General features: G+C 39.3%; 1 protein-coding gene across 1 annotated transcript in view; it reads right to left on the bottom strand.

Annotated features, from left to right (window-relative positions):
* Window positions 1-12,500, bottom strand: part of si:zfos-911d5.4 (uncharacterized) — a 42,850-nt gene that overhangs the window by 28,039 nt on the left and 2,311 nt on the right. The window contains exons 3-6 of the mRNA XM_060889372.1: window positions 11,060-11,160; window positions 10,817-10,968; window positions 5,944-6,172; window positions 4,813-5,033 (exon numbers count right to left, since the gene is read on the bottom strand). Coding sequence (XP_060745355.1) covers window positions 4,813-5,033; window positions 5,944-6,172; window positions 10,817-10,968; window positions 11,060-11,160 — 703 coding nt within the window. The remainder of the gene's footprint in view (window positions 1-4,812; window positions 5,034-5,943; window positions 6,173-10,816; window positions 10,969-11,059; window positions 11,161-12,500) is intronic.

The following is a 12,500-nucleotide window of genomic DNA, read 5'->3' as shown; positions in this document are numbered from 1 at the left end:
ATTGTTGTTGTTATGATGATTATTATTATTATTGTTATGATTATTATTATTATTATTATTATACAGATCTAAAACCATCCATGCAGCTATTGTCAGTTTTTATCTTTTTTTAATCTATATTTCTGAATATCAGCCTGTCCTTTTATCTATCTATCTATCTATCTATCTATCTATCTATCTATCTATCTATCTATCTATCTATCTATCTATCTATCTATCTATCTATCTATCTATCTATCTACAGTATCTCTCTCTCTCTCTCCCTCTCTCCCTCTCACTCTCATAGTGGAGTGTAAAAGCTTCAGTAAATCTCGACCCAGATCGGCCTGTAAGGCGAGAATCCCTAAAGACTCTGTGCCCTTTGACCTCTTGCAGTCTTTAGCCTTGACTTCACTCTGTCAACATGGCAGTAAGTATTGTTCTATTTGACAGAGAGCAAATTAAACACCACCCTGAGCCCTCATCTCTCTCTCTCTCTCTCTCTCTCTCTCTCTCTCTCTCTCTCTCTCTGGGTTTGTTTTATTTACTCTCACACTGAAAATCTCTCGTAACTTCAAAATAAACCTTTACCTCTAATAGCAGCTCTATTTTATCTCTTCACCACACGCGTATTTATTTATTTATTTATTTGCCTTTTTTTAAAACTCGTTTGCTTCAATAGGTTTCTGATCCTCGCCGCTTTGCATGCGCAGTGTGCGTCTGGAGTATTTTACTTCATTAGCCAAATCAATTAATTTCCTTCCTGTTAAGCAAACTACCCAGAAAGCCCCGAAGCAGCCGCACTATTGAGGCAGCGAGGAGGCTCGAAAGGCTGCTTTTAGGCCCGGCATTTACATGCAATTATCTTCTTATACAATTAACTGGATTGGGCTAATGAGCATCTTGCAGGCAGCGAGCGGATTGAGGCCCTGAATGGCAGAGCTGAGTGAGTAATTGCTGGTTCGGCATGGCGATGTTAATGGGAGCGATCTGAAAGAAGGGAAAAAAGTCTGCATGGGAGAAGAGTGGCACTTAGCCGAGCGGGAGAAACAAATATTCAAGCAGTCCACAACACACACATCGCTCAAGAGGGAGAAGACGGCGGCCATGTTGTGGTCTGGTGCGAAATATAAATAGAAACGTATTAAAAAATAATCCGCATAAAAAGACTTTTAAACGTAGTAGTAAAGAAAAAAGCAACACAAAAAAATCCTAATAACACAAACGGGTCCTAATATAATGACATGAAAGGAGCTGTGTTTGAAGTATCGCATTGATCATTCTGCGTTTTATTCCTTCGTCTGTATCGCGATATGCAAATGAGACCCAATGAATATTCTGACCTCTAATCTCTTGATTCTGTGGAGAAATCAGAACCCCAGAAATAAACCCCAGGCCGATATTAATCCTCATGTCCTGTACCCATTACACACCGTCACGCCGTGCGGCCGATTAGCGTCCGTTATCTGCCAAAACACACAGAGTTTAAGAGCTGAGTCGAGGCGAGTCGAGTCAGATGCGTATGTATAGATGCGTATAATCTAAAGACGCTACAGTGCAGTGCAGCTCGAGGCTGATCTACTACTCATCTAACTCACTTACTGACTATACAGAGATGCTGACAGGTGTGGAGGTGTGAGTAGGTGGGGCACAGCAGGGTGTGGTAAGGGTGGAGTCCCAATGTAGGGGTGTGGATTTAGCCACCGTATCAGTAATAATAAAAAATGTACAACTCTCTTGGTGTTAATCTCTTACATGTATCTGTACACCGACCTGAATCTTTTAATTCAGTAGATTTATTATTGTGCGTTCTTTGAGTCTGTTCGTTTTGATTCGTCACTTTGACTCATTTGGATTCGAAGCCTGATTCAAGATTTAAAGCAAAACATTAATTCATTTCAATTATGACTTTGGTTCATTTTGATTCGAGTCATTTACTATTTTGATTTAGTTTGATTCAGTAATGACTTTTTATTCATTGCTTCGACAATTTTTTTTATTTCAATTGTTGCTTTGTTAAAATTTGATTCGCTGCTTTAAGTTGATTCACTTCAGTGCACCGATTGACTTTTGGTACATTGCATTGATTAGTTTTGTTTCAGATAATAACAGAAATCATTGAATTAACACATTTCGCTCAGGGCAACGATTCATATCGATTCATTACTTTATTTGTCTCTTAAATTCTTTGCATAAAATGTACTTGACATATGACTCAGTGCACCGATTCAGTGCTTTGACTCACTTTGTTTCTTTTAAAATTGCCGCATTCTGTGATTTGGATTCCTCGTATCAGTGCAGTGAATCATTTTCAGTTTACATTTGTGTTTTTTGAATCACTGCACTGACTCATTCATTGATTTGACTCATTCATTGTATTCCTTTATCTTAACTGTAGTGATGTAAGTGATTTGGATGATGTTTTAGGAGTGAGTTATAATTAAGATCAGTGATCTCGCAGTGAGGCGACGCAACGCGACCCAGCGCCCGGTCGTCAGCACGCTGTTCTGGGGCGGTGCAGGTGTGAACACAATGCAGGGCTTTTAACAGTTCCTTCTTTCATCACCTCCTTGCTCTTCACACTGAAATTGCGATACAAATACGCCATTCTGTAAACCAAGCCGTGTGCTTTTGTCCTGCACTCGCCACTCACTGCCTCATAAACACTCCTCTACCTCACCCAAAAAAGTTGACTGGTGTCATTTACTGACAGTGATTACAAAAGAGGTGATAATATAATAACTCTGTGTGTGTGTGTGTGTGTGTGTGTGTGTGTGTGTGTGTGTGTGTGTGTGTGTGTGGTTTGAGAGCCTTTAACAAGGCCGCCTCTATGCGTTTCACAAACTCGGGTCATTTTAAATGACTTAAAAGTCTAATTAATGCTAAAACGATAAGCAGGGATTAGTAAAAAAAAATGACACAGTAGGATTTAGACACACACACACACACACACACACACACACACACACACACACACACACACACACACACACACTAAATTAAAAATGTTGCTGCTACTATAACTTGACTACAGTGCCATCTGTTGGTGAAGATAAAATAAATTAATAAAAAAGACAATGAGAATGAAATGAATCGGTTTAAAAAAATGTATACAAAAATATTTATTTATTTACGTTGTTTTAATTTTAATTTAATAAATTGATTATTTAATTATTGTTTACAAAATAAATGTCCAAATGTAAACCATCAGCCCAAATAAATATATAAATCCATGTTCCATGTCTGAAGTTCCCTAGTCTCACTACAACCTACTACCTCTCTCTCTCTCCTCTTTGTCTCACGTTATCTGTTTTTCTTTTACTCTCTTTATCTATCTCTATCTCTCTTTTTAGCTGTCTCCCTTTATCTGAGTCTCTCTCTCTCTCTCTCTCTCTCTCTCTCTCTCTTATTGTCATGATAAATTCTCTCTTTCTCTCTCTCCATTAACTGTTGTACCTTTTCTCTCTGTTTGTCTCTCCCACTGTCTCCCTTTATCTGTCCTTCTCTCTCTCCCTCTCTCCCCCTCTCTCTGTCCCTCAGTGTGTAATGTGTGTAGTTGTTGCTCGTTTTTCAGCAGCAGGCCCGCGGTGTTGTTATTGATTTCTGTAAACAGACTGTAATGAATGGTCTGTGTGTTTCTGCTGCAAACACCACCTCTCTGTTATTTACTCACTCACTGCCTGTGTGTGTGTGTGTGTGTGTGTGTGTGTGTGTGTGTGTGTGTGAGAGAGAGACACTCTTTTAATGTCAGGATGATGGAAGCACTAACATTATGACACTGTATCCATATTCGCTTCTGGCCAAAAGGGAGAAAGATCTTTTATACAAAATCTGAGCTCGATTTATTTATTTATTAAAAAAAAAAAAAAGATCAAAGGATGTGCATTTGGTGAAGATGTAGTTTTGTCACTATTTTAACTTATATTTGTGTGTGTGTGTGTGTGTGTATGTGTTGCAAAAGATTACAAATTAGTCACAACAATTAATTAATAAAATATTTGTATAATAATTAATAAAGTGTTTTTGTGTGTATATGTTTGTGTGTGTGTGTGTATGTTTATGTGTGTATATTTATGTGTGTATGTTTATGTGTGTGTGTGTGTGTTTATGTGTGTATGTTTATGTGTGTGTGTGTGTATGTGTGTTTATGTTTATGTGTGTATGTTTGTGTGTGTGTATGTTTATGTGTGTGTATGTGTGTGTGTATGTTTAAGTATGTGTGTGTATGTTTATGTATGTGTGTGTATGTTTATGTGTGTGTATGTGTGTGTGTGTATGTGTGTGTATATGTTTATGTATGTGTGTGTGTATTTTTATGTGTGTGGGTGTGTGTGTGTGTTTATGTGTGTGTGTATGTGTGTATGTTTATGTATGTGTGTGTATATGTATGTGTGTGTGTGTGTGTGTGAGTGTGTGTGTATGTGTGTGTGTATGTTTATGTATGTGTGTGTGTGTGTATTTATGTGTGTGTGTATGTGTGTATGTTTATGTATGTGTGTGTGTGTATATGTTTATGTGTGTGTGTATGTGTGTATGTTTATGTATGTGTGTGTATGTGTGTGTGTGTATGTTTATGTATGTGTGTGTGTGTGTATGTTTATGTATTTGTGTGTGTATTTTTATGTGTGTGGGTATGTGTGTGTGTGTGTATGTGTGTGTGTGTGTATTTATGTGTGTGTGTATGTGTGTATGTTTATGTATGTGTGTGTGTGTATATGTTTATGTGTGTGTGTATGTGTGTATGTTTATGTATGTGTGTGTATGTGTGTGTGTGTATGTTTATGTATGTGTGTGTGTGTGTGTGTGTGTGTGTGTGAGTGTGTGTACTCTAACCTGTGGTTTGTGTCCCAGCAGAGCCCACAGTGTTTCAGTGCTTAAGCTCCACCCCCTGCTGAACTCCAGCATGTCTGTTTCCTGTCTGTCGAGCGCGAGGTGCTGGCAACCCTGAAAATCTCCCTTCAGCTCAGTGCCGCTGCTCAGCTGCACCACGTCCCACGTCCCCAACTGTCCCAAAATGTTTCTCGCTGCTCCCATCTGTCTGAATGACAGGTGACCTGGCCAATAAGAATCAGAGAAATGTCAGAAACAGATCTAAGTGGGTGTGTCCAAAACTCTCATGCGTCGTAGAAGAGATTGTGATAACTGTAGAGAAACGGTTTGGCACCAAAAACACTTTACACTAAGTTCAGTCTATTAGCCTGTAGCTAGCTGACAGCCTTAAAGTTATCTCATCGTTTGTACATAAATGAACAATAAATTATCACAATATCAAAAGATTACAGATTTGCCTAGTAAAAAAAATAAAATCACGCACATCAACACATCTGAGGTGAATTTTGATATTCCAGAAGCTTCTCTCTATATCTGTATGAAATATGCACATGCTAGCTAGAAATGATTAGCCAGCTTACACTCAGAACCTAAAACCTGGCTAAGTTTAAATGCACTTGTGTATGTCATGTTAGCCATAGGATTTCTTTATTGTAGTGTTTTACCAACATATCTGCAGTAAATATTGATGTTCTGGAGTTGTTCCCACAGTCACTGTCTTTACACTGTCTATATGAAAGACTACACATGCTACATGCTAACTATAAAAACTATAACAATATCAATAATTAGCCTGTTAGCCTGTACACGGTCCATATTTCTAAGTTGACTAGCGACAGTGTAGCATCAGCTTACATGGTCATGTGTGCACAATGTTAGTGGCTAATGCTAAGCAAAGTATAATTTAAATTTCTTAGCAGTATTTTAGAGACACATCTGAGGTAAATGTTGATGTTCTGAGATGTTTCCACTGTCACTCTGACCTTTAATGTGACTAAAAAGTACAAACGATTTCAAAGCTAACTTATTAGCATTCGTCATTAGCTACTCTTCCTCTCTGTGTCTATATTTTCCGGTTGCCTAGCAACACTGTTTTCATGACATAATCTAAATTTAGTCATGTGATTCTCTGACCTGAGATCCACGAAGGTGTGATGGCGTCTGCGATCCAGGCGACGTAACCCTCTGTGATTGAGCGCAGAAACATCTCCACGTCTCCAGAAGAGACCAGCTCCTTCCTCTTCCTCAACTCTTCATCCAGAAGACAGTGTGGTGAGAGGAAGAGGATTCTGGGTAAAAATAGCGTGGGCTTGATGTTCACGCCACGCCGTTGCATGTGGCTGCACAGGTCTTTGGCTTTCATCTGGAATAACACAAAAAAACACACAAACTTTATTTCAGCTTTATACTGTCACTGTTTCACTTTAGATGTTTTTTTTTCTGTGATTTACCAAAACATCTAAAGTAAATAATATTTCTGATCCTTATGTTTCATTTCCACCATCACGATTTCTTTACTTAATCTAGCTAACTTCATGCTAGTTAGTAAAATCATAGCCTTAATAATTAGCTAGATTACTCTCTGTTGCTTAGCAACAGAGTCCTCAGGATTCAGGCAAGATTCAGCTCTTCTATACTTTAATACATCTGTGTGTTCACCATGTTAGCAGTCATGTTATTGGTTAGCATGGTTGTGTCTTTACTATGTCTTTAAAAGACTACAGAAGCTACGTGCTAGTTACCGATAACTGTTATTGTTAACATATGTTAATATTAACATATTAATATCGATAAATTATTGTTGCCTTAATAATTTGTTGAGCAACTGTGTCTTCAAAATGTAAGCACTGTTGGCATTCTGCAATATTCACCGTGTTAGCAATGAGTGCTAAGTGTCATTTAATAACACAACTCAGGTCAATGTTATTGATAATACAGATGTTTCTGTCTTGTTTTCAGTCAATGTGTCTTTACAGTCTCTACAAATGACTGGTTATCTACGGGGAGTCTTTACTTTTTCATGGTCTCTGTGTCCTTACACTATCTATATAAAAGATGCCACATGTGACATGCTAGCTGTAAAAACCATAACCTCAGTAATTAGCCTTCAGTGTTGTATAAAGTATTAGAAAGCAACACTTGAGTAAAAGTACAAGTATCGTACTAGAAAAAGACTTTGGTAGAAGTGAAAGTTACCTTTTAGAATATTACTCAAGTAAAAGTCTTAAAGTATCTGATATTTACTGTACTTAAGTATCAAAAGTCATTTTCTGATATTTAATGTACTTAAGTATTTGAAGTAAAAGTAAAAAGTAAAATTTCAGTGATTTTCTGTAGGCATAAGATCAGGGGCGGTTCTAGGGTCTCATCTTTAGGGGGTTTTTAGCCCTCAGTGAGAATTTAAAACAAGAAGAGTTTTATATTATATATTATATGACTACATAGTAAGCCAAAAGTTATGGTATTATTAAATGACAAAAGTGGACACCAAAATTTTATGCATGATGTAATGATGCCAGTCTTGAATCAGATCAGTTCATGTATGTGTACATTCTCTACAAACAGTGTGTCTAATGAATGCAGTCATTAATAAATTAATATTCACAAGACAAAGACTAAATCAATAAATGTTATTTTTATTTAGTATTAAATGGATTGTTTGCATTAATATTTTGTTTGTGCTACAACTCTGGTAATAAGAATAGTGACATTTCACTGCTTTTGGTTGCCGTCTTTGCGGCTTTCAGCCGATTAACGTTATAGATAAATGCCTCCAGCTCTGACTGCGCGTGCACGCTGCACCTCCAGCTCTGACTGCGCGTGCACGCTGCACCTCCAGCTCTGACTGCGCGTGCACGCTGCACCTCCAGCTCTGACTGCGCGTGCACGCTGCACCTCCAGCTCTGACTGCGCGTGCACGCTGCACCTCCAGCTCTGACTGCGCGTGCACGCTGCGCCTCCAGCTCTGACTGCGCGTGCACGCTGAGCGTCCCTGTGCTTCTCCGTAGAGCGTGTGGAGCGTAATGTAATCTAGGAGCAGTGATTCACCAAACCTCCATTATTACAGTCACACACATTTCTTCTGATTTTATTTTGTAGTAACGAGTAACGAAGACGCTTAGTGGAAATATAACGGAGTAAAAGTAGACATTTTATCTAGGAAATGTAGTGGAGTAAAAGTGAAAGTTGACATAAATTTAAATAGTGAAGTAAAGTACAGATACGTGATATTTCTACTTAAGTACAGTAACGAAGTATTTGTACTCTGTTACATTACAACACTGTTAGCCTGAACAGAGTCCATGTGTCTGTGTTGTCTAGCAACTATGTACAGTAGTAGCATTGTTTCTATATGCTCTCATTTTTAGGCACTTTATTAAACCGCTTTATTATGACTGAATGAAGATAAACACATGTAAAATAAAATGTTTACTGTGAAATTATCACAGTATATTAATACATTATTTGTTTGATTGAACCAATCACTGTTCTGCCACTGAGTCAAACACTGCTGTTCGGACCATAAGTGTGACCTGGTCTAAACTCAGCAGGAGTACGAGAGGCCCTCATGGAAACCCATCATCATCATCATAATCATCATCATCATCATCATCATCAGCAGTATGTACGGTTCTCCTCAGTGACCCAGTTTCAGTGTGTGCATTTATTCTATAATTGTTATTCTACATACTGAAGCAGCTGTTCATAGGTTTATATCTCTTCAAGGATAATAGAGTTTCCAAGTGCTGTAGTTCATGCAGCACTTCATAACTGTTTCAGAAGGAACTAAACTGGCTGGGTGTGAGAGACAGAGACAGAGATAGAGATAGAGACAGAGAAAGAGGTCGAGACAGACTAAATAAGAGATAGAGACAGAGACAGAGATAAAGACAGAGACAAATATAGAAATAGAGACAGAGACGGAAATAGAGGCCGAGACAGAGATAGAGACTAAAAATGAGATAGAGACAGAGATAGAGACAGAGATATAGACTGACACAGAGATTGAGATAGAGACAGAGATTGAGACTAAAACAGGGATAGAGACAGAGAAAGAGACAAAGACAGAGTCATAGACCGAGATAGAGACCAAAACAGCAGTTAAAAAAGAGACAGAGACAGAGATAGAGATAGCAACAAAGACAGAAATAGACATAGACTGACACAGAGACAGAGATATAGACAGAGATAGAGACAGAGACTAAAACAGAGATAGAGACCGAGATTGAGATAGAGACTGAGACAGAGATAGAGACCAAGATAGAGACTAAAACAGAGATAAAGGCAGAGACAAAGATAGAGACAGAGATAGAGACTAAAACAGAGATAGAGACAGAGATAAAAATCGAGACAGAGATATAGACTAAAACAGAGATAGAAACAGAGATTGAGATAGAGACTGAGACAGATATAGAGACAGAAATAGAGACCAAGATAGAGACTAAAACAGAGATAGAGAAAGAGATACAGAAATAAACCGAGATAGAGGCAAAAAAGAGATAGAAATAGAAATAGAGACAGAGACGGAAATAGAGGCCGAGACAGAGATAGAGACTAAAAATTAGATAGAGACAGAGATAGAGACAGAGATATAGACTGACACAGAGATTGAGATAGAGACAGAGATTGAGACTAAAACAGGTATAGAGACAGAGAAAGAGACAAAGATAAAGACAGAGTCATAGACCGAGATAGAGACCAAAACAGCAGTTAAAAAAGAGACAGAGACAGAGATAGAGATAGCAACAAAGACAGAAATAGACATAGACTGACACAGAGACAGAGATATAGACAGAGATAGAGACAGAGACTAAAACAGAGATAGAGACCGAGATTGAGATAGAGACTGAGACAGAGATAGAGACCAAGATAGAGACTAAAACAGAGATAGAGACAGAGACAAAAATCGAGATAGAGGCAGAGACAGAGATATAGACTAAAACAGAGATAGAAACAGAGATTGAGATAGAGACTGAGACAGATATAGAGACAGAAATAGAGACCAAGACAGAGATAGAGAAAGAGATAGAGAAATAAACCGATAGAGGCAAAAAAAGAGATAGAGATAGAGACAGAGAAAAACACAGAGACAAATATAGAAATAGAGACAGAGACAGAAATAGAGGCCGAGACAGAGATAGAGACTAAAAATGAGATAGAGACAGAGATAGAGACAGAGATTGAGATTAAGATAGAGAAACAGACTGAGACAGAGATAGAAACAGAGATAGAGACCGATATTAAGACAAGAGATTGATGTAGAGACAGAGACACAGAAGGAGACAGAGATAGAGCCCAAGATAGAGGCCAGGACAGAGATAGAGACTAAAACAGAGATAGAGACAGAGACAGACACTGAGACAGAAATAGAGATAGAGACAAAGATATAGACAGAGATAGAGACAGAGACAGAGATTTAGACCGAGATAGAGACAGAGACATAGATAGAGAGAGACAGGGATAGAAATTGAGACAGAGACAGAGATTGAGCTTTCACATAAACATAAACAGAACACAGGTTTACAATCAGCCTCAGTACAGTGTGATAGAATAATAATGTGTTTATTGGTGTTTAGGAGGTGCAATCGAACAGTGACTACTGACTCCTAAATGAATCCTAAATGAATCATTTGTATGGACTGACTCTTTAATCAATCAATCAAACTGATTCATAAGAACTCTGAACTTAATAATAAACAAATGAATAAAAGTATGTGCATTTAATAACGACTTTACTGTAAGAAGGTGTTTATTTAACACTGTACATGACAGGCTGGTGAGGGAATGTGTGTTTATAGCTGTTATTACATCAGTGAGAAGACATATTACAGATGCTTCACACCTCTGAATGGAACCATAAACATATTAAACAACGTATGATGTGTTAGTCTTTAAAGTGTAAATATGAAACTATCAAATTTCTGCTGTATGAGAGAAATGAAACATTCAGGTGTTTCTGTAGATAAAGATAAAGAGCTCTTTAACTCTAGGATGTGTGGTGTGTTACCGTGATGGACTGCAGTGGGTCAGGGATCTGCTGGATGGACGTGTTGCTGAAGTTCTGCTCCTCCTCTTTTACCTGGATGTGCCATGTGTTGGAGGCGGGAGCAGAAACCACACCCCTCCATGGCATCACATCTATACAGTACACACCGGCACCTGTACACACATCAGGAGAAAAGAACGAGCTTCTCAGAATCCCAGGGCAATAAACAAGAGCTTTGAGCACATTTACACCTGTGAGTCCCACCTGTGAGGATGATGAGGTTGATCTCCTGGCGTGATGTCTGGAACTGATTTGGGATGCGCAGGTTATAGAACAGGTCCTCTTTCTTCAGTCCACTGAGCCTCCTGGAATTTACAGAAACATATCAGACAAATAATCTCTCCTTATAAAAGAGGTGTGGCCTCTGTGTCTCAGTCTTAATAAAGGAGGTGTGGCCTCTGTGTCTCAGTCTTAATAAAGGAGGTGTGGCCTCTGTGTCTCAGTCTTAATAAAGGAGGTGTGGCCTCTGTGTCTCAGTCTTAATAAAGGAGGTGTGGCCTCTGTGTCTCAGTCTTAGTAAAGGAGGTGTGGCCTCTGTGTCTCAGTCTTAATAAAGGAGGTGTGGCCTCTGTGTCTCAGTCTTAATAAAGGAGGTGTGGCCTCTGTGTCTCAGTCTTAATAAAGGAGGTGTGGCCTCTGTGTCTCAGTCTTAATAAAGGAGGTGTGGCCTCTGTGTCTCAGTCTTAATAAAGGAGGTGTGGCCTCTGTGTCTCAGTCTTAATAAAGGAGGTGTGGCCTCTGTGTCTCAGTCTTAATAAAGGAGGTGTGGCCTCTGTGTCTCAGTCTTAATAAAGGAAGTGTGGCCTCTGTGTTTCAGTCTTAATAAAGGAAGTGTGGCCTCTGTGTCTCAATCTTAATAAAAGAGGTGTGGCCTCTGTGTCTCAGTCTTAATAAAGGAGGTGTGGCCTCTGTGTCTCAGTCTTAATAAAAGAGGTGTGGCCTCCGTGTCTCAGTCTTAGTAAAGGAGGCGTGGCCTCTGTCTCGGTCCTGCTTAAGGAAGTGTGGCCTATGTGTCTTAGTCTTAATAAAGGAGGTGTGGCCTCTGTGTCTCAGTCTTAGTAAAGGAGGTGTGGCCTCGGTGTCTCAGTCTTAGTAAAGGAGGTGTGGCCTCTGGGTCTTAATAAAGGAGGTGTGGCCTCTGTGTCTCTGTCTTAATAAAGGAGGTGTGGCCTTGGTGTCTCGGTCTTAATAAAGGAGGTGTGGCCTCTGTGTCTCGGTCTTAATAAAGGAGGTGTGGCCTCTGTGTCTCTGTCTTAGTAAAGGAGGTGTGGCCTCTGTGTCTCAGCCTCAATAAATGAGGTGTGGCCTCTGTCTCTGTCTTAATAAAGGAGGTGTGGCCTCTGTGTCTCTGTCTTAGTAAAGGAGGTGTGGCCTCTGTGTCTTAGTCTTAATAAAGGAGGTGTGGCCTCTGTGTCTCAGTCTTAATAAAGGAGGTGTGGCCTCTGTGTCTCTGTCTTAGTAAAGGAGGTGTGGCCTCTGTGTCTCAGTCTTAGTAAAGGAGGCATGGCCTCTGTGTCTCTGTCTTAGTAAAGGAGGCGTGGCCTCTGTGTCTCAGTCTTAATAAAGGAGGTGTGGCCTCTGTGTCTCTGTCTTAGTAAAGGAGGTGTGGCCTCTGTGTCTCAGTCTTAATAAAGGAGGTGTGGCC

The sequence above is a fragment of the Tachysurus vachellii genome, chromosome 2 (assembly GCF_030014155.1).
Source record: "Tachysurus vachellii isolate PV-2020 chromosome 2, HZAU_Pvac_v1, whole genome shotgun sequence".
Lineage (NCBI taxonomy): Eukaryota > Metazoa > Chordata > Actinopteri > Siluriformes > Bagridae > Tachysurus > Tachysurus vachellii.
This window is presented reverse-complemented; position numbering and strand designations above follow the sequence as displayed.